General features: G+C 42.5%; 1 protein-coding gene across 3 annotated transcripts; it reads left to right on the forward strand.

The window, feature by feature from the left end:
• The first annotated feature begins 9,516 nt into the window (after window positions 1-9,516).
• Window positions 9,517-20,239, forward strand: TMEM14A (transmembrane protein 14A). 3 transcript variants are annotated; one of them, XM_054568819.1, is made up of 6 exons: window positions 9,517-9,729; window positions 12,044-12,167; window positions 13,973-14,050; window positions 17,082-17,183; window positions 17,775-17,862; window positions 19,753-20,239. In XM_054568819.1, the coding sequence occupies exons 3-6, from the start codon at window positions 13,981-13,983 to the stop codon at window positions 19,790-19,792; spliced, it is 300 nt and encodes a 99-aa protein (XP_054424794.1). In that variant the 5' UTR covers window positions 9,517-9,729; window positions 12,044-12,167; window positions 13,973-13,980; the 3' UTR covers window positions 19,793-20,239. The 3 variants fall into 3 exon arrangements, with proteins under 3 accessions (XP_054424794.1, XP_054424797.1, XP_054424795.1); XM_054568822.1 differs by lacking the exon at window positions 12,044-12,167 and having other exon boundaries at window positions 9,517-9,824; XM_054568820.1 differs by lacking the exon at window positions 12,044-12,167.
• The last annotated feature ends 6,020 nt before the right edge of the window (window positions 20,240-26,259 follow it).

Here is a 26,259-nt window from a genome sequence, read left to right on the forward strand (position 1 = left end):
AGCATGTGAATCTATAATTATAGCAATATAAAAAAAATTTATTTTAAGAACACTCCCTGCATCTGGGTTGCAGCCCATACAAAGCAAATTACAATATCCATAGGTGGGAACTAACCAGGCATTGGAAGTTTTTAAAGATGCCCAAATTGTCCCAATGGGCAGCAAGTTTGGAACTTGCTGAATTAGGCATCTCAGAAGCCTTCAAGAAGACATTTAAAAAGAGGAAAGAAAAGAATTCCTGAAGTTCTGTCTATAAAGACATCTTTGCAAAAGGGAATGACACAAAAGCATCCTATTACATTTTGGCCATAGCCCCAGTCATTATAAGGGAGAGACCTTGGCTGTTATTGATCTGGCAGGCTCCTCCCAGCCTTGCAGCTTCACTAATTGAACTTAAGCCTAAAAGCCAACCATTTTGTTAACTGGAATAATTTATCAAAAAAATTTAAGTCATTTCATAAATAATGCAATTTCTTCCTCTCCATCTTCGTCCCAATAATCTTTACTACATCTAGCCTGGGAAGGGGAGTTATACAAATGCTGCTGGGTTTTCCAGTGCCTGCCCAAGGTAAGGGTGTGTTGTTCTGTTTTAAAACTAAGATTCTACCCACACCTGACTTGAATTTCAGCTCCTTTCATGTTTACTGCCTTCTTTCCAAGAAATTTGTTGGAGATACCACTTAAACTTGCTATAACAATTAGCCTCTTAAATCAAACTGTAAGAAGAAACGAGAGAGAAAGGGACCGAATTGTTCCTCTCATTAAACTTGAACTCAATTTCACCTGTTACTGTGAACCTTCCTGCACTGTTGAGAGGCTTTTAAAAATGATTCTCGGTGCATGTTTTCAAGTATTATCAGGACCTATTTTTCAGCCTACGGCTTCTCTTGGGACTTCTCTTTTAGATTAAAAACACTGTTTAAAATGTACCATCAGAACAACATTACTGTAATGAGTAAAGTCAGCCTTATCAGACAAGATAACACGCTTTTCCTCAAAGACGCCATTTTTATTGCATTAAGGGTCATTTGCTCAAAGTGATCTGAAGAAATCACACGGATTGACCCTGTACATCAAGTCCTCTTTCTCACCAAGCCAATTTTCTGTTTGATTTCTATACTCTGAGTATCACAAGTACAGTAGTGGCTCCATGGTGACTTATACAACAGGAAAGATTGAGCTATCTTTAATATTTGTTTTTGTTTTTTATTTCCAAGAAATCTCTTTGGGTAAGATGAAATTAGACACGTATGCTAGTGAAAGTATGTAAATCTATTTTATGGTAGAAAACAATGTAATTCTTTTACTGTTAAGCAAAAGAGAAGAGTGACGAATCATTTCATTCAAGACAGAGGCTGTTCTAGTTGTAAGTATACACAGACACATAGCATTAAACTCAGTTAAGGATAAGCAATGAAAAACAAGCTGAGCACAAAGATTACCTCTCACCCCATGATGTCAAGTTTCCATGCAGCAACATCTGGAGGCTGCACAGTCAATGATTTACATAGAAAACTCAGAGACAAGAAACCACACTTAGCCCTGGCTGTTTGTGAACACAGCTTGTTGCTGAACCAATTTCACTCTGCTTCTAACTCACAGTTCTATAGTCCCAACCGAGTGCCCTCATTTGGTTCTCACTGGGCATGAAGTCGCTTTCCCACCAACGGCCTTTTCTCAGGCCAGTCCTGCTGGCTTCACTGTGGTTCCCCTGACTCCTTGCCTGCTGGCTTTCCTCTCAGACTTCAGGTTCCATTGAAATAATATGCCTGCCTAACCTGCTCATTCCAGAAAAGTCTCTGACTCAGCACCATAATTATTTCTGGGTCATATTCTAGGGCTTGACATCTAACAGCTATCTAGTAATGAAATTAGTAACTGCTTCATCCAAAAAATTAATAAAAGCTCCATCCAGCCAAAAAAGTAGATACCGTACCATTCCTTAAGAGAATTTTAGTGACTAATAAAAATTTACTATAGTTTTAGTTAAATACACACACAGACTCATATGATAATAAAACACAATGAATAAAATAATTGGCTCAAGCCATTCAGGATCGGAGGCTAATGCCAGCTGCCCAGGTAGCATTTTAAGCAGGTCCCACACTGAGCAGCCTGTGGCCCAGACCTGCTTCACAGGTGCTTCTTCCTCAGAACACTTACCTAAATCTGTTCTCTGTCCAATCATCCATTCAATAGGTACCTCTGCTGCTTTATGACTCAAAGCAACCTCTTGAAATAGATTTTAAGCTCTCAGAAAACAAGGACCAGTCTTTTAATAATAATAGTAAACACTACTAGGTATTTCCTATGTGTCAGTCATAATTGTATGTGCTTTTCTATATTCATAATATTGTGTATACAATGGAGCCATAATCAAACCCAGGCGGAATGATCTCAGAGCCTGGCACATTCTTTCCTTAAACTTGGATCTGACATTTCTTAGCTGTTTGCATGACCTTTGGCATGCCTCAGTTTCTTCCTCTGTAAAATGGGCATGCCATAGTAGCTACCTTAGAGGCTTGTTATGAAGATCAAAGAAAGCTGGCATGTATAAAATGCTTAGAAGGTGGCTGGCACATAATAGATACTCATTAAATGTTAATTGTTATTATTGTTTTTAGGAAAGTCCCCAGTCCTGGGAAATCCCTGAGTCCCAATTTTAGCATGGAAAGTCCCATATCCTTGACAAAAGTTCAAAATAGGTCCAGAGGGAAGGTCTAGGACAGCGGGTCCGCTGCTGTCCGTTGGTCACTCTTTACTGCTCTGCCTCTTTCAGAGCCCACCTCAAAATTCCCCTTTATGTCCTGTAATTCCCGCCTCCCAACCCCCCAACATAGGCAATATTTCAGGAAACTCCTCGGTCAGCGGGTTGTAATCCAGAAAGTGTTACCTTTTTTCACATAAACATTCTGTGTGGACCATTGCCCTGTTTTCCCATTTATTGTTAAGTTTTTTAACCATCCCCCTAAGAGCCAACTATTTGTTGTTTGAAAATAATTTTGACATGGCTAAAACTACCTGAATGAAACCAGAGTATCTAGTGCCCCCTACTGCCCTTTCATGTGAAAGGCAATCAAATAAGAAAAGCTTGATTTATTGACAATGAATTTTTGCTTATCGAGGTCTAAATTGGTATCGGTCTAACTATCCTAAATTTGAAATTACACTCGCATTTTATCTTTTCCTGAATTCACCTCCTTGAATTTCTGTTATTTGCTTTGCCTTTGCAAAAACTCACTTTTGCTTAACTATACTTTTCTCATATTTGCTTTCCTTGAATTTGCTTTTGGCTCTTTGCCTTTGGGAATTTGAACTGACTTTACCTTACTTTTGGCTCGCTCTCACTTCCGTGAAGACCTGAGACCGAGGCGCGGGGGCGAAAGGCTGTGATATCAGAGGCCGGAGAGGGCATCTTGGCCTTCCTGCCGCTTAGGACCAGCAGGCATCCGGCTGCATCTCGGGCACCCTTTGCAGCGCCATGGCCCCGCTGCGTTTTAAAAGGACAAATTCCCTCGGATTTAAGGCCAATGGGACGCGGGCGCATGGCTGACTATTAGGTAGGCTCAGCCAATGAACACAAGCTTTGCTAAGAGGGATCCGGCCCCCCAGTTTGGGGGCCTATAAATGTAGCCCGCTGCGCCGGCTAAACCAAGACGGTGAGAGATGAGACGGCTCAGTAACAAACCGACTCCGGAGCGTCGGAGCGTCCGCGGTGTCTTCGGCCGCGAGCAGAGCGGCCAGGTCTGCCCAGAATGTCAGAAGCAGGAGAGGGAAAGCTGCTCGTGGAGACCACGGACACCGCCAAGAGATGACAAGAGGCTGCCCCCGAAGGCAGATCGTCTTCCTGGACAGAGGATTCCTCGACCTGGAGCCGAGAGGCCAATGAAGCTGAGCAGAGGACCTGCGGCAGGAAGCCGGAGGTCGCGGGGCAGGTGCTGTGGTGTTGGTGGGAGTTGCTGGAAGTTGCGTCGGCGTCGTCTCAGAGTCGCCTGGCTGAGAAGGAGGGTGGCCGAGAGGCAGGTCTGCGCTTGGACCTGGTTCGAGCCGAGTCGAAGTTGGGGTGTCCAGCTTCTTCCCTCCCTCTTCTCTTCCTCCCCTCCAGCTGGGAATGTATTCACTCTCTGACCACAGTTTCCGCCCTGGAAGACCACGTTGCTTCAGAGTGACATCTGGGTTCAGGGTGAGACAGAGACAGACCATAACATTTTGGTAAGAGAGTTGGTTTTGGTTTTTGGGTTAAAAAAAACACAAAAACAAAAAGAACTTCCCGTTGTGAGGAGTGCTCAGGGACTGGTGGGTTGCCTGGCCTTGCCCTCTCCCAACCTGGGGGTGCGGTGGTCTTAAGTTTTGTGAGGGCCCATAGGGAGATGAGATTCCACTAAGGAGGTCGTGTAGATTTGTTAATGTCTTTCTAAGGTCGTCTTTGCAGACTAGAGTGGGTGGGTTTGGACTTTAGCTGGGGCTGGTGGCTTTATTTGTAATTTTTCCAATGAAAGATTTGGGAGATCCATCCCTTTAAGTCATGGATTTCTTCTAAGACATTCTAAACTCACCCCTTCTTCTTTGTAAGATTTCTTGTCACCATGTGTCTCACCTTACCATTCCAGAAAACTGTTCATTGGTGGCCTGAGCTGGGATACAAGCAAAAAGGACCCAAAAGGCTATTTTACCAAATTTGGAGAGGTGGTTGACTGTACTGTAAAAATGGATACCAAGAGTGGAAGATCAATAGGGTTGGGGTTTATCCTCCTTAAAAGTGCAGCCAATGTGGAAAAGGTAAGCTATGTCCTCCATCAAGGGCCGTTGTCGAGAGGATTGATTTCTGAAAAAACAGCATGATCATGACTAACTTGCCTAGGCTGCATGTGGCCAAGTGTACAGGGGAGAAACAGAATTTAGGGACTTGCAAAGATTTAAGTGAGGAGTGGGTTGGAATGGTCCAGGTAGAGGACAGTACACATTACCTTTTTTTTGTGCCTGTTTTGGGCACTGCACTAAGCACTTCACATGTGAGGACTAGAAAAGCATCCAAGAATGCAATGAGATAGGTATCATGTAAGTGCCATTTCACAGAGGAAGGAACTAAGGCTCAGAGAAGATTCAGTAACCAGAGGAGGTCACACAGTGGCGAGGCGGGGGAGACAGTGAGGATTACAACCCCAACAGCCCAGCTCCGGCCCATGTTCTTAATCCCTGCTGGAGATTGGGACTGCCAGGACAGGGAGTGAGGACTGATTTATGTGTGTGTAGGTAAATCAGCCCAATTTCAGGTTTAGAGAAAATTGAAAAGTCAGGCTCAGATAGAGTGTGGTGTGTTTGGAAGGGATGAGCAACTTTGCGTACCTGTGGTAGAGTCTTCTGGCTCAAAGAGAAGGGACTAGCCTTGCATAATGCTGCTAAGAAATGCCAGTGAGAATTAGAACCAGAGCCTGCCTGACCCCCCTCTCAGAAGGAATTGTCCCCATTCTAGCACTAAAAGTCCTATTCCTGGGAAATCCCTTTGTTCTGATTTTAGCAATGGAAGTGCTGCTTCCCAGGAAATCCCTCACTTCTGGTTTTAGCACTGAAAGTCTCCAAACCCCTTGGTCCTGAGCAAATCTGTTGGTTGGTCAATCTACTCTGTTAGGACAGGTCCTAGACCAGAAGGAGCACAGGTTGGGTGGCTATAGCATGAACCCCCAAAAGGCTATAGCCATGGAAGAGTCTGAAGAAAATCTTTATGAGGGGGATGAACCCCAAGGTCACCGAGGAGGCGGTAAGAGAGTACGTTGCAAGTATGGGGAGGTGTGTGTGTCCAGGGTGTGGTTTATACTCCCCACCAGCCACCTATGGCTGCTTTTTCCCTTCCTTCCTTCCTTGTCTGGCTGGAGTTCTTCTCAGCTGGGCTTCTTTCTCTTGCTTTCTGGTTTTTGGATGCTTTCTGGTGAGTTCCTGTTAGGTCTTGAGTAAGGTGGGGCACCAGCCCTGAGCTTGGCCTGTGCTTCCAGATTAAGGCCATTGAGTTTTCATTGGATCCAGAGTCTAACAAAAGGCAAAGTTCTGTTTTTGTCCCATTTAAAGAACAGAAGCCCATGAGAAATATCCTGAAGGAGTTCTGTACCGTCAATGGTAGCAAGGTAAGGGGTCTCCAGTTCCATGTGCCTATCTTCCTGCCTCTGGAAAGCTAGCCCTTGGGTTAGTGGAAAACCTAGTAGAGTAACCAGTCACCCCAGTTTTAGCATTGAAAGTATCTAGGCAAGCCATTCCCTGGAATGTGAAAAAGGTCCTGTTTTTTGGCAATGAGCATGGAAGATTGGAAGAAAAGTACAAAACCCATACAGTGACCCAACAAAGAGGGGCTGAAAGCAACACTGTGTTTAGTGTCAAATGCATATGACACAGACTATGCACTTTTGACAGTTGCTGTCATCCATTTTTCCCCAGGCCACTGATGTTGGCAACCACAGTTTTGGTTATCTGTTCACTGTGGCATCACTCAGAGCGACGTGACCTAGGTGTGCTATAATTATGAATATTAATAAATCACCTTTGACTTTGCCTCTGGGTTAACTGTTGTGCTTTGTATCAGGGTAGCACCACTTTAATTTTTTAACATTGTGCATATTGTGACCATGTTTTCTAAATGGTGAGGTAATGAAAATGAGAACAATTATAATACCAAAGCAAGCATGATCCCATCACTGAAAAGGAAGTCTAAATGACTGTTATTTTAATGACAGATGGAAAGACACCTACAACTGGATTAGGGAGGCAAATAACCCAAACAGAGCATACTGCACAATATGCAGAAAAAAATTTGGAACTGGGTACAGTGGAAAAGAGGGTGTAGAAACACATATGGAGACTATCTCCCAAGTCTAGGATGAAATGAGCATGTGCCTCTAAACCAATGAAAAGTGTTTTCATGTCCAGAAAGAGGCCAGTGTTCAGTCAAAAATAGCAGCTGCTGAATTAGCTAGGGTATTCCACACAAACAAACATGCATTATCTAAAGGAAAAGAAGGATGTCCTAACGTCTGCAGACAGTTCAGAAAAGTATTATTGGAAAAGGGGACAGAAAGAATAAAAATATTCTTTTATGTGGGATGAAAATGTGACATTTTTAATTGAATATAGGAAATATCTAATTAGCTGTATTTATACTCCCCTTTTAAAGACTTAAGTATCTTACTTTGATTTATGTATTTTTATTTAAAATATCCATAGCATATTAACACAACAGTATGTGTCTAATTTAGAAATAAATGTGTTATGTATATTGGGATGCTTGTTCAAAATTTCTTTTACTGATGAGCACAGGCCTAAATAATAAGTAGCCATATGGAATCTGGAAGAAGAGTCAAGGACCTGAAGAAGGCTTTTATGTTTGTTTAAAAATCAGTAAATCTCCTGTGACTTTGTTTTTTATGAATCAATCCCAAAGCCAGGGTACCCCTGGAAGAACTGGTGCAAACTGAGTTTCTGAACATTTAAAGTGAGGACCAGGCTCAGGAACTACCGGGCACTCACTGAGCTGTAAACAGCCTGTGAGGTCCTGCCTGAGCCGCCGATCTGTCTCCCTGTCAGCCTCTCAACCTCACTCTCCCTTTCAGCAATTCCACTTATGTACGACCTATGAAAACCTGCATTGCTATAGTTTGAGAATTCTCCAAATTCAGAGGAGCCTGGAAATGGAAATCAGGAGATCTGAAAGTTTGGATAGGAAAAAGAAATTCCTATTCTCATTAACCTCTAATTAAAATTTAGCATTTCTTTTTGTTAGGAAAATAAGCAGCAAACCACAGCAATATCAGTACCTGTGACTGTCATCACTAGGAACCACAGCCTTGCATGTTACAGACACCTCAAACTATTGTTCATGTGCTCCACTACTTGGGAATTATGGTAATCATTAAACCCACTCCTAGATCTTGTGATTTAATAAAGAAGCATATCTGTTATATCACAGATTTAATGTTTAACAATTTGATAACTGAATTTCAATAAAATTGGCTTACTTGGCAACCCTATGTATTTTATCTTGTGCATTTCTCCAGACTGCCAAAGGGGTCGATGGCACGTAGGATGTAGAGTCTCTGCTGTGGATCATGAATAGAAAGCTTCACAGATAGGTAGAGGTCAGTAGACTTTACTGTACCTCTGCCTCATGCTCTAACCTTACCATCATCTGGAGTGGTAGCAGCTGGTGGCATATGAATTGACAGGACAATGGACCGTTCGCCTCCTGTTTCCAATAGTATGGAATTTCCATAACATGCAAAGAGTTGTTCTGTGTTTAGGTGAAAATGCTTTGAGTAGCAATATCATGAGGCTGTTCTTACCTTCAAATACCTCTGTGGCAAGGATGGAAGGGGTCCCAAAGAGCATCTAGTCTGAGCAGCATCTTAAGTCCAGGCTCTGAGGTTCAGAGCAAAGTTATTTACCAGGGTTCACATCAGTTAAAGATGCATTCCAAGAGGGTTTTAGTTTTATTTCCCAAAAGGAAAAGTGTCCTGGGAGTCTGAAGAGGGAAGAGGAGAGGGAGGGAGAGGGAGGGAGATGAAGAGAGAGAAGATGAGAGGAGAAAGGGATGGAAAGGAGCTCGGGGAGAACTCAGAGCCAGACTTCAGGATACTTCCTCCAATCCACATTCCAGTGCCTGCCATCAACTCTCCTGTGAATCTTCAGGAATCTTAATTCCCTAGGACCAATTTAGACTTCTCATAAATTAGGCACATTACTGCTCAGATGCTCTTTGAAGCACATGGATTAGATTCAACAAATTTCCCAGGATTTAATTTATATTACTGGCTTTTTTTTTTTTTTTTAAGAATTCTATTATTCCCAGTCCCACAACACCCCTACAGCTGCTTGGACTCCTAGATGACGGCCTTCTTCGTATATCCGAAGGGCTATTATGTAAGGAAGTGGCCTAAAAGGCAACACTGGAGAGGAGTTGTTTCCAAGGTCAAGTTACGGTTCTTTCTGGGAATGAATTATCCAGGGGTTAGATTTAAAGTGCCTCGCAATTCTGGCACTCTATACATACCTTTCCCTTCAGATACTTAAGCCCTGCTAATCCTGGGCTTGAATTATATAACCTGACCTCCCTGCCACTTCTATATGACCCCATACACAGAGTATGTCAGTGAAGGGGGCTTGAGCTTTGAAACCTGAGAAACGTGGGCTCTAACCTTAGCACCCTACGGAGACTAGCTCCCTCCACTGAAAACGGAAACAGTCTGCTGGAGAGTATGTAAAAGACCTGGATTGTTGCAGACACAATGTCCATGGCATGATGAATGAACTTCAGGGTTTAAAAAAAAAAAAAAATCCTCCTTTTTCTGGGATTCCTGCTACACCCAGACTCCCATCCTGCGAATGTTTCTTAGTTCTGTTCCGTCCGGCAGGAGGCAGCAGACCCAACCCCCAGCTCAGAGCCAAAGCCCAGAGAGGGGCAGACGGAACAAGAGGCCAAATACATCCGCCGTCTTGGAAGCCTCGGCACTAGCGCTTCAGGGGCCTACCTGACCGGCCACCTCCCCTCCACCGGGCGGGCCCGGGCTGGGCAACGCTTGACGGGGACCGAGGTTCGCCGCGCATGCGCAGCACCGGGAAGGCACCGCCCGGGACGGCCGCTGCGGCCGAGTGCGTGGAAGGTGGGGCGCTGGCGAGCTGGACCACTTCCGGACTTTAGGTAGAAGTTTCCGTGCAGCTGGCTCCCAAGAGGAGGGCTCGGGGCTGCAGGTGAGTTGTATACCTTGCAGTCGAGCACTGCCTGCCCTGAATTTTCCTGCAAAGGTGCAGAAATAAGCAGAGAACCAACCATACAGAGGACGTTGGTAGGTGTTTTCAGGAGATGGGAGTCTGTTTTCCCAGGGATTGCTTCTCTCATCCTTCTGGGACTTCCCAAGATTTCTTCCTTTTCACGGTACTGAATCTCCCACCTGTCCTCCCTCCTACCTTCTTGGAGCTACGGAGGCGGGGGGGGGGATAGTGGGGCTCATGGATAATTGCAAAAATGCTGGGCAGGGTTTTAACCTTCCTAGCACCACTCAGACTTCACTCGTAAATGTGTCCTTCGAGCCCCAAGGAATGCAAAGGTAGGTAGGTAATTATTGATACTCAACGTATGAAAATGTTTTTTATATGGTAGCTTACCGAAAACCTTAGTGGGTTCCCCAAATTTTGGAGGGCTAAGGGCAAGGCAGGGCCCAGCCCCCTGGTTTTGTACGCGGTGTGGTAAGTCATTTTACTGCATTGCGCCCAAGATGCTTTCTGGCCTAAGAGCCGAGCCTCTGGTTTGTGATGGAAGCATGTGATGCATCCCACATCGTCCCCCACCCCCACCTCCTTCATGTTAATTCAGCCTCTGGTTTTCACGTGTGCTTCTGGGTTGCTCAAATGGTCCTGCCATGCAAAGGAGCAAGAGAGGTGATTGCTTTTTGTCTGAATTTTCTCTGTGAGTACAGAAACTTCTTGCAAGGATTGGAAATATATTTATTTTACCTCCTTAGAACAACCCTCAGTTCACTTAAGGAGAGATTAAGGGAATGGCTGTTTCCTGGCATTAGGTCAGTTACACAGCATCTTCAGACGGAAGTTACTAGGTTCACTTATCACTCATTTATTCAGCAAGCATTTACTAAGTACCTGCCTATGCATGGCAATGAGCTTGATCCTATGAGAAAGACAAATTTAACCAGAGCTATACCTTCAAGGAGCCTGAATGGCTGAGAGGAGAGATAAGCTCTTCTTATAACTAACTCTGTGTCAGGGTGCCTCAAAAGTGTCAGAAGAAGAAATATAAGGCTTGGAGGAGAAGCGTCAGCCTTTCACACCAGGTGGTTAGCTTAAGAAGAACATAGGGTCCCCAAATTACTCTCTGATTATGAGTGATCTCTCTCATAAGCGTCAGATCTATACAGGTGTTTTCCTGTCTGTGTGTCAGGCATCTCAGACTGAATATGTTTCAAACAGGTGTCATCATTCCTGGTCACCTTTCCCCTTCCCCCACCACACACCTAGTGCTGTTCCAATGCTCCCTGTTTCAGGGAATAGTATCAGGGGCCCCTGCCCCCTCCTCTCCTACTGGTCCAAGCCAGAGACCTAGGTGGGAGTCATCTCTGACTCACCCCTCCCCCTCCCTCCTACATCCAGGCTTATGGATTCCACCTCCTGAACCTCTCCATATCTGTCCACCTCTCTCCGCTCTCATTGCCCTTTCTCCAGGCCAGGCTACCATCATCTCTTGCTTAATTTACTGCAACAGTCTCTCGGCTTATTTTCCTGCCTCACCTCAACACATCTCTCATGTCTGCAGCCATGAAGTGCTTGCAGGAATTAAATCTGACAGCGAGGCTCCCTACGTTCATTCCTCACTGCCCTTGGGACAGAAACCAGACTCGGTCACATGGCTGCTCAGACCCTGTCTTTCTCATCAGCTCCATTTTTTTCCCCACAACCTTCTTGCACTTCTTTCCATTTCAAAAACATATGCTTTCTCATGCCACTAGTATACGGTCCCTCTTCTGCCTACAACACGCCCTTCCTTGCTACCCTCTCACTTGGCTTACTCGTATTCCCCCCAAGGTCCCAGCTGGGGCGCTGCTTCCCCAGGCGTCCTTCCTTAGACACCCAAGGCTCATCAGGTGCCCATGCCTCTCAGTGCTCATTTGCTTGTCTGCCTCCTCTGCTGTGCTGCACTGTAAGTCCTGGAAGGCCAGGGCCATGTCCAGGGCCTTTTCATTGCTTCCTACTGCCTTGCACAAAGAAGATGCTCGATAAAGTGGCTCAATGTAAGTTGTAATATTATGGTTTGATTCATTGAATGCCTGAATCATAAATGCACCCTTTCCCAGTTGTTTTCTCAGTGGCCTTACACACATCAAGCTTAAAAGTGGGTGTAAGGATGAACAAGAAGAATAATCATTATTAGAGCAGCTAATAGTTGTTGAGTACTCGGTATGTGCTAAGCACTGTTGTAAGTGCTTTACAGTTTTAACTCAGTTAATTATCACAATTCTATGAGGTAGGTGTTTTTATTATCCCTGTTTTACAGATGGAGGAACTGAGTTACACGGACATTAAAGAACGTGCCTAATGTTACACAGCTAATAAGTGGTGGCATCAGATTTGAAGCCAAGCATACATTGTGGAATATGATTAACTCTTTCAGAAAGACAGTAAGTAGGACTGAGCATGAGATGCTCATAGGGCTGAAGATGATAAGTCTCCAGATGGAAGACAGGGCAGTGTGCTGACAACTTTAAGCTCTGGAGCCAATCAGAAGTGACTAATTCAGAATTGAAAGCTCTGAAGAACATCCGTTTCACTTGCATATTCACTTTTTTTTTTTTCCCAGCCAGCAAACTCAGTTATAGGAGGTACTATTGCTAGTGGTTAGGAATGAGACTTCTCTGAGTCTGAAATCTTGCTTCTGTGGTGTGACCTCTGAGGTGTTGTTTGCCTTCTCTGTGCCTCAGTCTCATCTGGAAAATGGGGTAGTAATGGTAGTACTTACTTCATACGCATTGTGGTGATAATTAAATGAGTTGATACATGTAGGGACTTAGAGTGAAGCTTAGCACATGATAATTGCTCATAGACATTATCTTCGTTATTATTTGTTTTCCATCATTTAGTTAACATGGTTTTTGAACACAGGTCCTTCCTACACATTTTAATCCCACTGTTCCACTTCTTGGGCACAGATGAGCTCACTGTTTTATTTAATTCTTCCCACGGATGTTGAGGGTTTTTCAGCGTAGCCTTGTTTTCAGTACAGTCATCTCCTGTGCCTCGGATTTCCTCCCCCAAGACCCTTCCTCACAGTAAGTTCTAGCTTACTCTGAAAGCTCAGAACCCTTTTTCCATTCTTTTGGGTCAATTTGTTACCAGTTGTTACAGGAAATAAGAGACTGGTTAACCCAAATGACGAGCAGTGACAAAACTAAAAATGCAGTGAAATTTCATACATCATTGCTTGTCTGTACAAAGATAATTATTTTCCCCAATGAGGAAATATAGATCTAAAAAAGTTAAGTTATAAAGGCACGACAAGGACTCTTAGAGGAGCGGGTGGCGTGGATGGGGCGCCCAGTGACCAGGGCGCCTGTCTCCAGCCTGTAGCCAGCATACTTTCTCCTGCAGCTCAGAGAACCATGGGCAGGACTTCAGCGGAACCTCCCACCCCTGGGTGTATGCTTCAGTTGCTGCTATCAGTCACAATAGAATATCTTTGTCGTTCAATTAACTTGGTGCCAGGGCTTCGTTATATTCTCTAACGATTTAGCATCGAGTAAGGGTGCATGTTTCTGGCACTAGAGAAGAGCTGTCTCATAACAAAGCCAATGACAAAGCAGATGTTTAAAGGAAATCTGTGGTTCAATCAACAAATGTCCAGATTACCCCTGTTCTGCTCTTTGGTGTGAGAAGGATGGAGGGACAAATATCTGTACAGATATGAAAGAATTCTAAGATGGAGTTTCGCAGTCAAGGAATTTAGAAGAAGAGTAGTTTGTTCCAGACCAGTTGGATGGTGCAGGCTCGAGTGGTTAAGGAGGTAGGGAGGTGGTCGAGAGGAGGGCGAGGGAGAGAGGGTGGGTGGGGTTTGCGGTGGAGAGAGAGCGGGCAGTCCAGCATGAAGTGAAAAGCGAAGGTTGTGGTGTTGTCTCCAGTGAGGAGACCGGCTGACCACAGCAGGAATCTTACCCGGGGAAGCAGAAGAGAAGTAAGCAGCTGGCCAAACAACGGGTCTGGAAGACAAGGAAAGGAGAATCAAAGCGGGTGTCCCCTGGGTGTGTTTGAGCGTGGGGAGCATGGTGGCACAGCGGTTGGGTACATAGGTGAAGATCTAGCTGCCCTTTTTTAGTAGAGGAATTGATTTTTATACTTCTGGGTAATGCATGTCACATTGCTATGCATTTGCTCTCCCAAACTCTTTTTAGTTTGTGTAATTTGTCCCTTCCCCCTTGCTTTACACTTTCAGCCTTGCCAATGGACCTTGTGGGTTTTGGTTATGCGGCTCTTGTGATATTCGGAAGTATTTGGGGATATAAGCGGAGAGGTAAGCCCAAACAAGATTCTTCAGCAAAATCACTTGGTGGGGGTTGGCGATTGTGCTACACTAACTGAGGATCTGTAAGTAGGGCAGGAAGCTAAAGGTGTCCTAGATAGAGGTGGCTGAGGACCAGCAGCGGGAGGGATTCATGGAGGGGGTTATGTGGGGCTGGGTATACAGAGCCTTTCAATCTAGGGGTTCTGGGTCTCCCTCCACTACAAAAGTCTAATTTCACCTGTCACTGTCACCTGCATAATTAATTGATTTAACTTCCTCAGGGCTACTCCATTATCAAAGGAGGAAATTTTTTTGTTTACATAGTCATAGTGTCAAAAAACTGAATTATGTTGATGATATGTGCTGCAAAGGAAAACTTGTTGAATACTTAAATATCATATCTGAAGTTATCTCTCCATCTCTGTCCAAAAGAAGGAAAGAAAAAAAACCCTAGTGGATAAATTAAAGGGTTTTCATGAAGAAAAATGAAAGGTCGGGTTTTATATTTTACTTTGTTTTAAGGTAGAAGCATTTGTAGTCATGCGGTCTCATATTTCTCTTATATTTTTATGAAATTTTAAAAATGAAGTATATTTTAAAGAGTGTTATATTTGTGGCATTGGTGGACCTGAATATGAGTGGAAAAGCGAGTTCTGCACAGTTATCTGAGTTCCTTCTTTCCGTGGAGATTGCTAAGAAGTCCAAGGCCAAGAAGAATAGTTCTGCCCAGGGTCTGAGGGGCTGGCAAGTTAGGATAGGTTCTCTGCTGTGATTCCTGAGAGCCTGTCATTCACCTTAGATTTTTGTTGTTCTTATTTTTTCTCTCAATATGTGTAGCATCATGGATATTTATTTGATGGGGAAAAATGATGGCATCAAATTAAGACTATAAACAGCTACATAAAAGTTGATATTTCGTAATCTAGGTTAAAGAGGACTTAATGTAAAATCCTGATAGGATTGTTATAGAAAAATTTTTTCATTGTCAAAGACATGTCTAAATAACCTTGACTGCAGGACAGGAAAGAGCATTTAGACATTTCTGCCTGTCTGTAAGAGTTGTGGAAAGAAGGAAGGGGGTGTGTGTGTGTGTGTGTGTGTGTGTGTGTGTGTACACATATATACATATATATATATGTATGTGGTGATGGAGGAAGGGAGAGGGGGAGGGGATTACTTTACTGTTCCAACCCAAATTTGTTCAGGAACATATGAAATCCCATTAGCTGTGCCCAGCTGCACAGTATGGTTCCTTGGCCTCCTGCAAGAGCCCCCCACTCAGTGATCCTGGAAGCTCCCGAGGGTATTATATGTTCACAAAGAAGCCCACTCTTGTAGTATGTGGGTTAAGAGCATAGGCCACAGAATCATGCCTTCCTAATTTCTGCTGTTGACACCTCCAGTAAGCTTTGATACTCTTATGGGTTGTTTTAATCTCTGCGCCTCAGTTCCTCATTTGTAAATTAATCTGTTAAGATTAAATAAAATATTCTTCTTAACCGTAGTCTTATCTGAGTTCTGTTTGACCCATATCAGGGAGCGCCCAGGCATGCATTTCATGGGTATTCCTCTGGGACTGGTTATGTACCTGGCACTGTTTCAGGCCCTGGGAAAACAGCAGTGAGCAGATAAGACATGACACTCGCCACTGAGGAGGGGAGACTGACATTACGTTTCTGATGACGAACAATGGGAGACTGTAATGAGGGCCCTCATTCAGAATGATGGGTCAGAGGAGGCCTCTCTGAGGAGCTAGCACTTAACATCCAAAGCTGAGCTGCAGTTGAGCAGGTGAGCGCTGCAGGGAAGAGCAGTCCAGGCAAGGAACAGCATGTCTGGAAGCCATAAGGAGTAGAGTTTGGCCTATTCAGGGACCTGGAAGGAGGCCTGAGCTCCAATAGTAGAGCAAACTTCGGTTTTTCCTAAGTGCAGTGGGAAGTACTGAGAGTTTTCAATTAGGGGGGTGGCCTGTCCAGATATATGTTTTTAAAAGATCATATTACTGTGTTTAGGGAATAGATTTGGGGGGAGCAATAAGAAATTTAATATTATTTCCAACTGTAACATTCTAAGCCTTTATATATTTGACATGGATATTATTAACCCTGTTTTGTAAGTGATAAAACTCAGAGAGGCCAAGTGACTTAGCTAAAGACCTTCTGGCAATGAGTAAAAGAATTTGGTCTAGAATCTAGGGCATTTGGCTTCTCATTCAGGATGCTGCTACTGCTGCTGTTGGTGCATCTGTGTGTGCGTTCGTGTATGTGCATGTGCGTGTGGCTGCAGTGGTTCATAACTCTGGTTGCAATATGAGTTCCTATGGATATTTTAAAAACAGAGCTACCTTGACCCTACTCCTAGGGTTTCCAATCCAGCATATTCTAAATAGAGTGAATTCCATGAAGCAAGGACAGTGCCTGTCATGTTTAGTGTCACTGACATGTAGCCCACTGCATGGAAAGCGCTCGGTGTTGGTCACAGTGCCCTGGTGCAGTGGGTGGGTGGGTTAGGGTTAGGGCATTGCTCAGTATAGTCACCATCCCTGAGTCCTGACATCTTGAGACTGGGAAGTTTGTTACCTATCCAGGATAGAACCAGTGCTTGGTTTGCATAGCACTTCTCCCTCTACCTCTATAAGCTAAAAATACCCTGCATCTTATTTTTATCATCACAATCTCATAGTAAAAAGGTGGAGGCAAGGAGAATAGGAGAAAAAAGGGAGGGATACAAGAAGTCAACTCATTGCCCAAGGTCATGCCATCAATGTCAGAACCACTACAATAAGGCAGACTTTCTTATTCCCTGAAATGATACCTAACCCTGCATTGCCATGCATTCAGGGTTTCTCTGCCTTGCATTTAGGGTTCAGCACAAAACAGTCGTTTCTTACAAACTACCAATGAATAGGCCTATATTCAATTTGGCTTTGTCCAACGGCAATGCCCAAGTACAAATACATTTAAATGTGCATGTGTTATACTCAAAGTAATTCTTTTCATTTTGTGATTCTCTTTCTGAGCCCATACTTTTTTCCCCCCAGGTGGTGTTCCATCTTTGATTGCTGGTCTTTCTGTTGGATTTTTGGCTGGCTATGGAGCTTACCGTGTCTCCAATGACAGGCGAGATGTTAAAGTATCTCTGTGTAAGACATATTTCCCAGCTATGGAGAATCGAACCTGCAGGGTAGTTGATATGATGCCTCTAAATTTAATAGTATTACTTAGTCTGTTGTTACTTAGTCTCCAGGCATCAAATTCCCCAAAATGGAATGCTAAAAAATAAAAACTGTCAACCTCCTTCTAAATACTGAGCTAGTATTATTTTATTAATCACACCATACTTTAAAAAAAAATACTATTTTTCTTACATTCAGTTACCTAAACATTTATTGTCTCCTGTGAGTCCAGTTATACTGCTGCGTGTTTCTGAGGAAAGTTGAATAAGACAACAGTCCTAGTTTTTAAGTAGTCTATAAATAGAAATTTAAATTAGAAAGGACTTCCTTTTAAAAGATATTTCAAGAATGGACTTTAACATGCTTGTTTACTCAAACCTTTGTGATAAGCTAGTTTACATGTTTTCATAGAGCACATCATCGTTTGAAGAAAATAGCAACTCAGTACCTATGAATAATAGTTGTTACGTAGAAAGCTGAAATAATACCCCTTTTTTTCACAAGCAAACATGGATAACTTGTTTGAAACTCCAGTTCATACATTGGTTTGTTTTTTAGTTACAGCTTTCTTTCTGGCCACTATAATGGGTGTGAGGTTTAAGAGATCAAAGAAAATAATGCCGGCAGGGCTGATTGCAGGCTTAAGGTAAGAAAAACTTTTGTTTTAAAGATTTTATTTATTCATTTTTAGAGAGAGGGGAAGGGAGGGAGAAAGAGAGGGAGAGAAACACTGATATGCGAGAGATCTGGTGGTTGCTTCTCGCATGCCCCCAACCAGGGGTCTGGCCTGCAACCCAGGCATGGGCCCTGACCCAGAATCGAGCCAGTGACCCTTCAGTTTGCCGGCCAGTGCTCAATCCACTGAGCCCCACCAGCCAGGGCGAGAAAAACTATTTTGATTTATATTTTCTCCTGCCATCATTTTGAAGTGCTGAATTTTTGGTGAAAGTCAGTTTCAATTTGAAATGTCAGAGTAATTTTTATTACGATAAACATGTCTGTGACACCTTAAAATATCTGCATTCATTCAGTCTCTGGTATTGATGTGTACGTGAACATTTTCATTGGATACTCTTAGTGTTGTTGCTCTACTGTTTGATCACATGTACATTTTATCTTTTTCAGAATAAAGAACTAAGTTAAGCCTCATTGTTCCTCAACAGTTACCCTACTGAGGCAGTGAATGTACTCATTTAAATCTGAAACTCATTCTTTCTTAGAGAGTTGGACAGAGTGATGATCTGATGTTTATTTTGAGGTTTTAAGGGAAAAAAAACAATATTTTTTAAAAATAGATAAACAAGAAGCCTCAAGTTTCTCTTAATTTGATTCTAGTAATTCTATCCATGAGATTAATCATGTTACCAAGAAAAAATATATAGGTTACATTTTAATTCTTCCTGAAAGTTACCATTGTATATTGAAAGCCATAAACATGTTCATTTCCTTTGATAAACATTTTTGAGTTTTGGAATTTATTCTGAAGAAATAATGAGGTGTATCCAATGACTGATGATTATTGCAACTTTATTCCTAATGCAAAACCTGATAAACTAAAAAATTAGAAACTTAAAAAATTCACCAGTAAGGAAATGTTTCAGTAATTGTTTTGTCCTCCTGCTGGAATATTGAGCAGACATCACATGTCATGTTTTCAAAAACTATTTAGTGGCACTGAAAAACCCTAATAACATAAGAAGAAAGTTTTTTAAAAGGAGAAAAAACAACCAAATATAGTGTGGTCTCAACTTTTAAAAGTTTGTACATAAAAAACCAAGTTAGGAAGGGCAATAACTCAAATGGTTCAAGTTTGTCTTCTGGGTAGTAGCATAATTAGTAATTTTCTCCTTCTGCTCTGTAGAATTTTCTAGTGTGGCTATGTTGATAGTTGTGATTTGGGGAGGAAAAATGTGATTACAGAGACTGCTTTCCAGTTTTAAGCCTGTCTAAAAATGATAATTGTGGTGGAAAGAATCAGAAGTAGGGTTTGTGGAGCAGGAAGACAAGATCCCAAAGTTATCAAATGCCCCTTAAATTGCTATCTTCTGAAAAGCATGACTATGTGTTTTAGATTAATTTCCCTATTTTAGGAAAATGACAGTAGTTTCAGTTCTCATGGTATAAGGAAAACAAATAAAACACGTTTATTTTTTTTAAAAAAAAAAGACAAGTCCCCAATCAATGAAAAGCAGTGGAGGTGATAATAATACCCCTCAAAATTGTTCCATGATTATTTTTGCAACTTGCTTTACTTTGCAAGCTTTTAAAAGCTTTATGTTTCTTTTGAAACCTTTCTCTCATAAAGCTTCACCCCAGATCTTAAGAACAGCAAATTATGATTTTTCTTATTCATTGAATGAACATTTTTAAGTGGCTAGTTCAGTCATGTCTGGGAAGTATGAATACAGGGATAATGAGGTCACCGTGCTCCCAGCAGTAGGAGTCAGATGCCTGCGAGCCAGAGATTAGTCACCCCCTGGGGAGGACAGTTGACCCTGTCTGTCTCATGCCTGGTCTTTCTCTTCTTTTCATCCAGCCTCATGATGATTCTGAGACTTGTCTTACTGCTGCTCTGAGAATCCAGAGGAACTGAAAGCTAAATTCATGTCATTCTACACTAAGGGGCAGAACATACTCTTGGAACTCAGAAGATAAATTTCAGTATGGAATGTTAAGTGTCTTATTTAATATCAGAAACAGAAGAAACACTGTTACCTCTAATGTAAACACCAGTCTGAGGTGGTGGTGTTTTCGGGGTTTTTTTTGACAAAAAATTTTTTTCTAATTGTCTGGTACTGTTTTCATTAAAGATATTTAATAAATTGTGATACATTCATTTATTTGCTATGTTTAATCTTGTCTATGTGGTGTTTTTGAACAATCTCAATTACCATCTGAAGTAAGTGAAAATGAAACCACAGCATATCAGGTAAATGGAATGCCCTAATTGGACTTCTCAGAATGCTAATGTATCTATATGTCATTTGTACTCTACTAGAAATTATGTCTTTCCATTATAATTGTATTGCTGCCAATGTTTTTTTTTTAAATCTCATTTCCAAACACTCTGTACTAAAAGAATGTATTCAGTATTCAAATAAAAGATGTTCTGTGTTAAATCTGTCCCTTTTATTTTTCGTCTTAATGTCTTCTCTATATATTCAAATCATTTTTGACATTTAAACGTTCAATTATTAATGAAAGAGGTTGGGAAGGAGGGTTATTTAAGCCAAAACTCCTCCTCAGGAGCAGATATTCGTGTTCTCTCTCTCTCTCTTTCTCTCTCTCATTCTCTCGCACTCTCTGTCACAGCCATAATTCTGAAACAAAAATGATATTGTTCAAATTGCCACTTTATTTTCAGGCATAGTTATGGCTTTTTAAAAGGGTTCTGTCTGTTTGTTTGTTTGTTTATAGAGAGAGGGAAAAGAAGGGAGAAACTGAGAGGAATAGTGATGGGAGAGAGAAACATTGGTTGCCTCTCACATAAGCCACAACTAGGGTTCAGACCTGCAACCCAGGCATGTGTCTTGTCTGGTCCTGCAGGAAAACGCCCAACCCACTGAACCACACCAGTCAGAGGGGCATAGTTACAACTCTTAATATCCAAGGCATGTACTTTAAGGCTCCTGACTGAACATCGGAAGACCTGAGTCCCAGCCCAGTTCTCCCGCTGATGGTGGTGTGCTCATTGAAGGTCACTTCCTCTCTCCAAGACTCAGTTTCTCATCCTGAAGGAGGAATTTGACCTAAATGATTGACAAGGCCCGTTGGAGCTCTAAAATTGTGCACCTTTTGCCCTGTTGACTATGTGCTGTGGTGTCAGATTTCAAAACCTTCTTTATTATTATTTTTTTCTAATTTAATATTTATTATATTTTTTTCATTATCATTTAGTCCCCTTATTTTTTAAAAATATATTTTATTGATTATGCTGTTACCGTTGACCAACTTTTCCCCCTTTGTCCTCCTCTGCCTAGTACCCTCCTTCCCTCCAGCAATTCCACTCCCCTTAGTTCATGCCCATGGGTCGTGCATATAAGGTCTTTGGCTTTTCCACTTCTTATACTATTTTTTAAAATTTATTTTTAGAGAGAGGGGAAGGGAGGGAGAAAGATGGAGAGAAACAGCAATGTGCAAGAGATACATCAATTAGTTGCCTCTCACACCCCCTAACCAGGGACCTAGCCTACAGCCCAAGGCATGTGCCCTGACTTCGAACCGGCAATCTTTTGGATCACAGGCCGGCACTGAATCCACTGAGCCACATGAGCCAGGGTTCCTACACTATTCTTAACAACCCCCTGTCTATTTTGTACCTACCAAATATGATTCTTCATCCCTGCACCTTTTCCCCATTCTCTCCCTTCCACCTCCCAGCTGATAACCCTCCAAATGATCTCCCTATCTATGATTCTGTTGCTGTTCTGATTGTTTCCTTAGTTTGTTTTTTCAGATTCAGCTATTGGTAGTTGTGAATTTGTTGCCATTTTAATGGTCATAGTTGTGATATTTTTCTTAAATATGTCCCTTTAACATTTCCTGTAATAATGGCTTGGTGTTAGTGAACTCCTTTAGCTTTACCATGTCTGGGAAGCACTTTATCTGCCCTTCCATTCTAAATTATAGCTTTGCTGGATAGAGTAATCTAGGTTGTAGGTCCTTGCCTTTCATGACTTTGAATACTTCTTGCCTGCAAGGTTTCTTTTGAGAAATCAGCTGATAGTCTTATGGAAACTCCTTTGTAGGTAAATCTCTGTTTTTCTCTTGCTGCTTTTAAGATTTTCTTTACCTTTAACCTTTGGCATTTTAATTATGATGTGTCTCAGTGTGGTCCTCTTTGGGTCTAACTTGTTTGGGACTCTGTACTTTCTGGATTTGTATGTCTATTTCCTTCACCAAATTAGGGAAGTTTTCTTTCATTATTTCTTCAAATAAATTTTCAATTTTATGCTCTTCCTCTTCTCTGTCTGGCATCCCTATGTTTCGGATGTTGGTATGTTTGGAGATGTCCCAGAGAGTCCTTGCACTATCCTCATCTTTTTAAAATTCTTTTTCCTTCTTGCTGTTCTGGTTGAGTGCTTATTTCTTATGTTCCAAATTGTTGATTTGAATCCCAGCTGCCTCCTCTCCACTGATGATTTTCCGTAGATTTTTCTTTATTTCACTTAGTGGAAACTTCATTTCTTCCTTTATGTTGTTGCCATACTCAATGAGTTCTTTGAGCATCCTGACTACCAGTGTTTTGAACTCTGCATCTGATACGTTGGTTATGTCATTTCATTTAGTTCTTTTTCTGGGATTTTGTGCTGTTCTTTCATTTGGGCCATATTTCTTTGTCTCTTCAATTTGGTAGCCTCCCTATGTTTGTTTCTATGTATTAGGTAGAGCTTCTTCGACTCCCTTTCTTAGTAGCATGGCTTATTGTCAAAAAAGCACCTGTAAATTGTGTAGGGTGGAGCTTTTGGTAGTAGCCAGGGCAGGGCAACCTGCTTCACCACTTTGTGTTTTGTGTAGGGGGAGAGCTTGGAGAGGGAACAGTGCCACTGCCTGGCTTCTGGAGGTTTTCTCTGCACACATCCCATATCTAGTCACTTCACCCACTTCCAGTATGCAACTGGTGCCTTTCCAGCTGTTGCACTGGTGCTGAATCCCAGAGTGTTGAGGTTTGCATATGTTCTAAGTCCGTGTGGGTCCTTTAAACCAGTGTCCTGAAAATCCAGCAGTTTCTTCCCCCACCCTAACCCCTACTGGTTTCTACAGCCAGAAATTATGAGGATTTATTTACCCAGTGCTGGAACCCTGGGCTGTGTAGTTGGGCCTGTGGCTGGGATCGCTCACTCCCAAGGTATCCCTCCCAATTTTTATCCACCATACATGAATATGGGGCTGACCATTCTGCTGCCGCTGCCACCGCCTCTCTGAACCTCTCTGCCCATCTCTGCAACGCTGTCTCTACTACCCGTCTGGATGAGCATGGCTTCTTTAAATCCTTGGCTGTCAGACTTCTATACAGCTTGATATTCTGACGGTTCTGGGTGTTACTTGTTTTGAGATCTAGTTGTAATTCTTTCTATGGTTGCATGAGGCAGAGAAGCGTGTCGACCTACATATCCATCTTGACCAGCAGTAAGTCCCTTTATTTCTTTTTTAATTGAGGTAACATTGGTTAATGACGTGTAAGTTTAAGGTATACAACATTATGATTCGAAATATGTGTACGCTATAGTGTACTCACCATCAAAAGTCTGGTTTCCACCCATCACCATATGTTTGATCCTCTTTATCCATTTCACCTCCCCCCTTCCTCTTCCCTTTCCTTCTGGTAACCAGTAATCTATCGTCTATATTGATGAGTATGTTTTTGTTTTGTTTGTCTTTTGTTTCTTTTTTGTTTCATATTCCACATATGACTGAAATCATACAGTTTTTGTTCTTCTTCATCGGACTTATTTCACTTAGCATAATGCACTCAAACCCTTTCTTTAGAGGACATGGTGGGTAGAGCTCTCAGCTGACAACAGCGGAGTTGAGATGATTGTATTCCGTTACCTTTCCCAACTGACTTTCAAGGAGGTTGTTAAACGTTCAGTGGTAAGTAATTCAATTAAGGGAAAGGAAGAAAAAATAATAACAATGAACCAAATAGGAATCAAGACAAAGTCCTTTGATATACTTTAAAAATATGCTACCTAAAAAACCCCCACTAATCCTAATGGTGTTGAAGAGGTTGTTGCCACAAGCAAGCCTGGAAAAGCAGTTGTCATTGGGCTGCTCCCCACACTTGCTGACTGTCAAAGGTAATTGAGAAGACCCTTCATATTCAAATTGCCAACACCTTATACTCAAACCATGATTATGACACTGAAACTAGTTCGAAGCTATGCCGTGTCCTGAGCTTTTCCACAAGGGCGGTAGAAGTGAGTAATGGTGATGGATCAGCTTCGATGGTGTTCTCAGTGAAGACCCAGGTCAGAGTGTGAGCCTGTGGTCAGTCTGGGGCATGGAGGAAAGCCCTTCTTAAATTTTTGCTCAGTGCATGTCTTTGAGACGTCCCCTGCCATATAGAGCCTTTCTGGTAATTAAACTAAGAATGATAATGCTACTCCATGCTTTTCTCATAATACCTCTGATTTATTGAGCATTTGTTACACAGAAGACACTTTACCAAAGGAGCACCTTCGGAGTGCCGACCACGCCCACAGTGACTCCCGTTCTCCGAGAATGGCTCCGTTTCTGCCGCCGCCCGCACCGGCCCATGGGCTCCTGCCAGCTTCGGCTGCGCCACAGAACCACGCCGTCCAGCCGCGGCTGATTGGACCACGTCCATTGAGTCACCCGGCTCAACTAACACCCGGTTTTCACCCTAGGATTTTAGCATTGAGACTCTGAGGCCACTCTGTGTGTCTGGGACTGAAACAATCTCAGGAACTGTGGGGTCTCCACCCATATTTTGCCACACAGAGTGAGGAACAGAGAAAGGTAATTGGTAAAAAAAAAAAAAAAAAAAAAAAAAAAAGGAGAAAGGAAAACAAATGGATTATAGGATATAATCCTATGGGATATTATGGGATATAATAGGCAATATATAGGCATTATAGGATATAAATGAGAGGTTTCTACGACATGTTATAAGCAAACAATGTTAAATGAAACAATGTCATGTGAGGACCTGCTGTACCAAGAAATGTTATTTCTGTATGCTACTGTATTGAATTGGAAAAAGCATGATGAATCACCTCTTCCTCTGATCAGGAAAGCGTGCTGTTCATCCTGGTATCTGCCAGCACCTGCAGGAGAGAAATGGACGGATCCCACAGCTTCACCAATGGAATTGCTGCGCTGCTTTCTGCACAGTTTCCCTGCCTAAGTAACCACTCCCTCTACTGTGTTTGGCGAAATGGCTGTGCGCGCCATCTGGACTGATTCCTCTCCCCACCTACCTACCGCTCCTGTGTTCTTACACAGTCCCAGCATTCTCCAAGCCCTGAGACTACCTCAACTGTGAAAATTATTTTTCAAAACAGTATTTTAATTAATTTTCTTCTCTTTTGAGAATGGAAAGAGAAACAACAAAAACCCTCACTCGTATATAACATGTCACACCCTTAGCAGCAGGACAACATTTTCAAGCTACCAAGGATTCCGTACATTGTATCTCGACTCAATATTTTCTTCTAATTATCTCTCCAAATTGGTGAATGGCAGAGAAACAAAGAAGGATGCTGAGACTTTGGAGTTGCAAAAGCCTGGATTTGAATGTAAAAGAGCATAAAGTATATGCCATGTTTTGATTATCTATTGCTGTATAACAGATTATCCCAAAATTTAGCAGTTTAAAACAATCATTTAATTTTGCTCACAATTTTGTGGTTTAGGAATTGGGAAGGGTTCGGTCAAGCGGCTCTTGCTGGAGTCTTCCATGTATATGTTGGCTGGGGCAGGAGTCAGCTGAAGAATCTACTAGACTGATTGTCCATGGCGGCTCCCCCATATGGCTAAGAGCATGGCTGGGCTCTTGACTAAAGTACCTACCCACGACCTCACTATGTTGCTTGGGCTTCTCACAGCACGGTGACTGGTTCTGAGAGGAAGCATCTGGAGCGTGAGTGTTCTGAGACCAAAGCAGACCCTGCAAGCCTTCTGCTGCTCTAGTTTCAAAAGTCACACTGTATTATTGTCATATTTTATAGGTTTCAAGTGAGTCATGGAGGTCAGCCCAGATCTGAGGGGAGGGGGATTACAGCCTACTTCTCTCTGAGAGAAAAGCTACCATCTTTACTCCAGCACATGATACAAATAAATGATTTAGAAAGATTGAGAAAGAGCCTGGTTACCCTCTGGAATTCAGGTAGAGGAAGGGAGTTGGAGGGGTGAGGGAGAGAGTTGGAGGGGTAAGGAAGAGAAGTTAGTATCCATGAGAGGAAACTGCTCTCCTTCCTCACTTTAGCCCAGTCAAATGCTGGAGAAGACAAGCTAAGAAATGCCAGAATCCCAGTACGACTCATGGTATCTGCAAACTTGGGAAATATTTGCCTTACTT

The sequence above is a fragment of the Pteronotus mesoamericanus genome, unplaced genomic scaffold (genome assembly GCF_021234165.1).
Source record: "Pteronotus mesoamericanus isolate MK-2021 breed Mesoamerican mustached bat unplaced genomic scaffold, CSHL_Meso_final contig_20, whole genome shotgun sequence".
NCBI classification, from domain to species: Eukaryota; Metazoa; Chordata; class Mammalia; order Chiroptera; family Mormoopidae; genus Pteronotus; species Pteronotus mesoamericanus.

What these genes read in the sequence shown, in the direction of transcription:
- TMEM14A (XM_054568822.1), top strand. Translation starts at nt 13,981, where the DNA reads ATGGACCTTGTGGGTTTTGGTTATGCGGCTCTTGTGATATTCGGAAGT. An exon ending in TTGGGGATATAAGCGGAGAG is followed by an intron (nt 14,051 to 17,081) that starts GTAAGCCCAAAC and finishes TTTTCCCCCCAG; the next exon opens with GTGGTGTTCCATCTTTGATT. An exon ending in GGGCTGATTGCAGGCTTAAG is followed by an intron (nt 17,863 to 19,752) that starts GTAAGAAAAACT and finishes CTTTTCATCCAG; the next exon opens with CCTCATGATGATTCTGAGAC.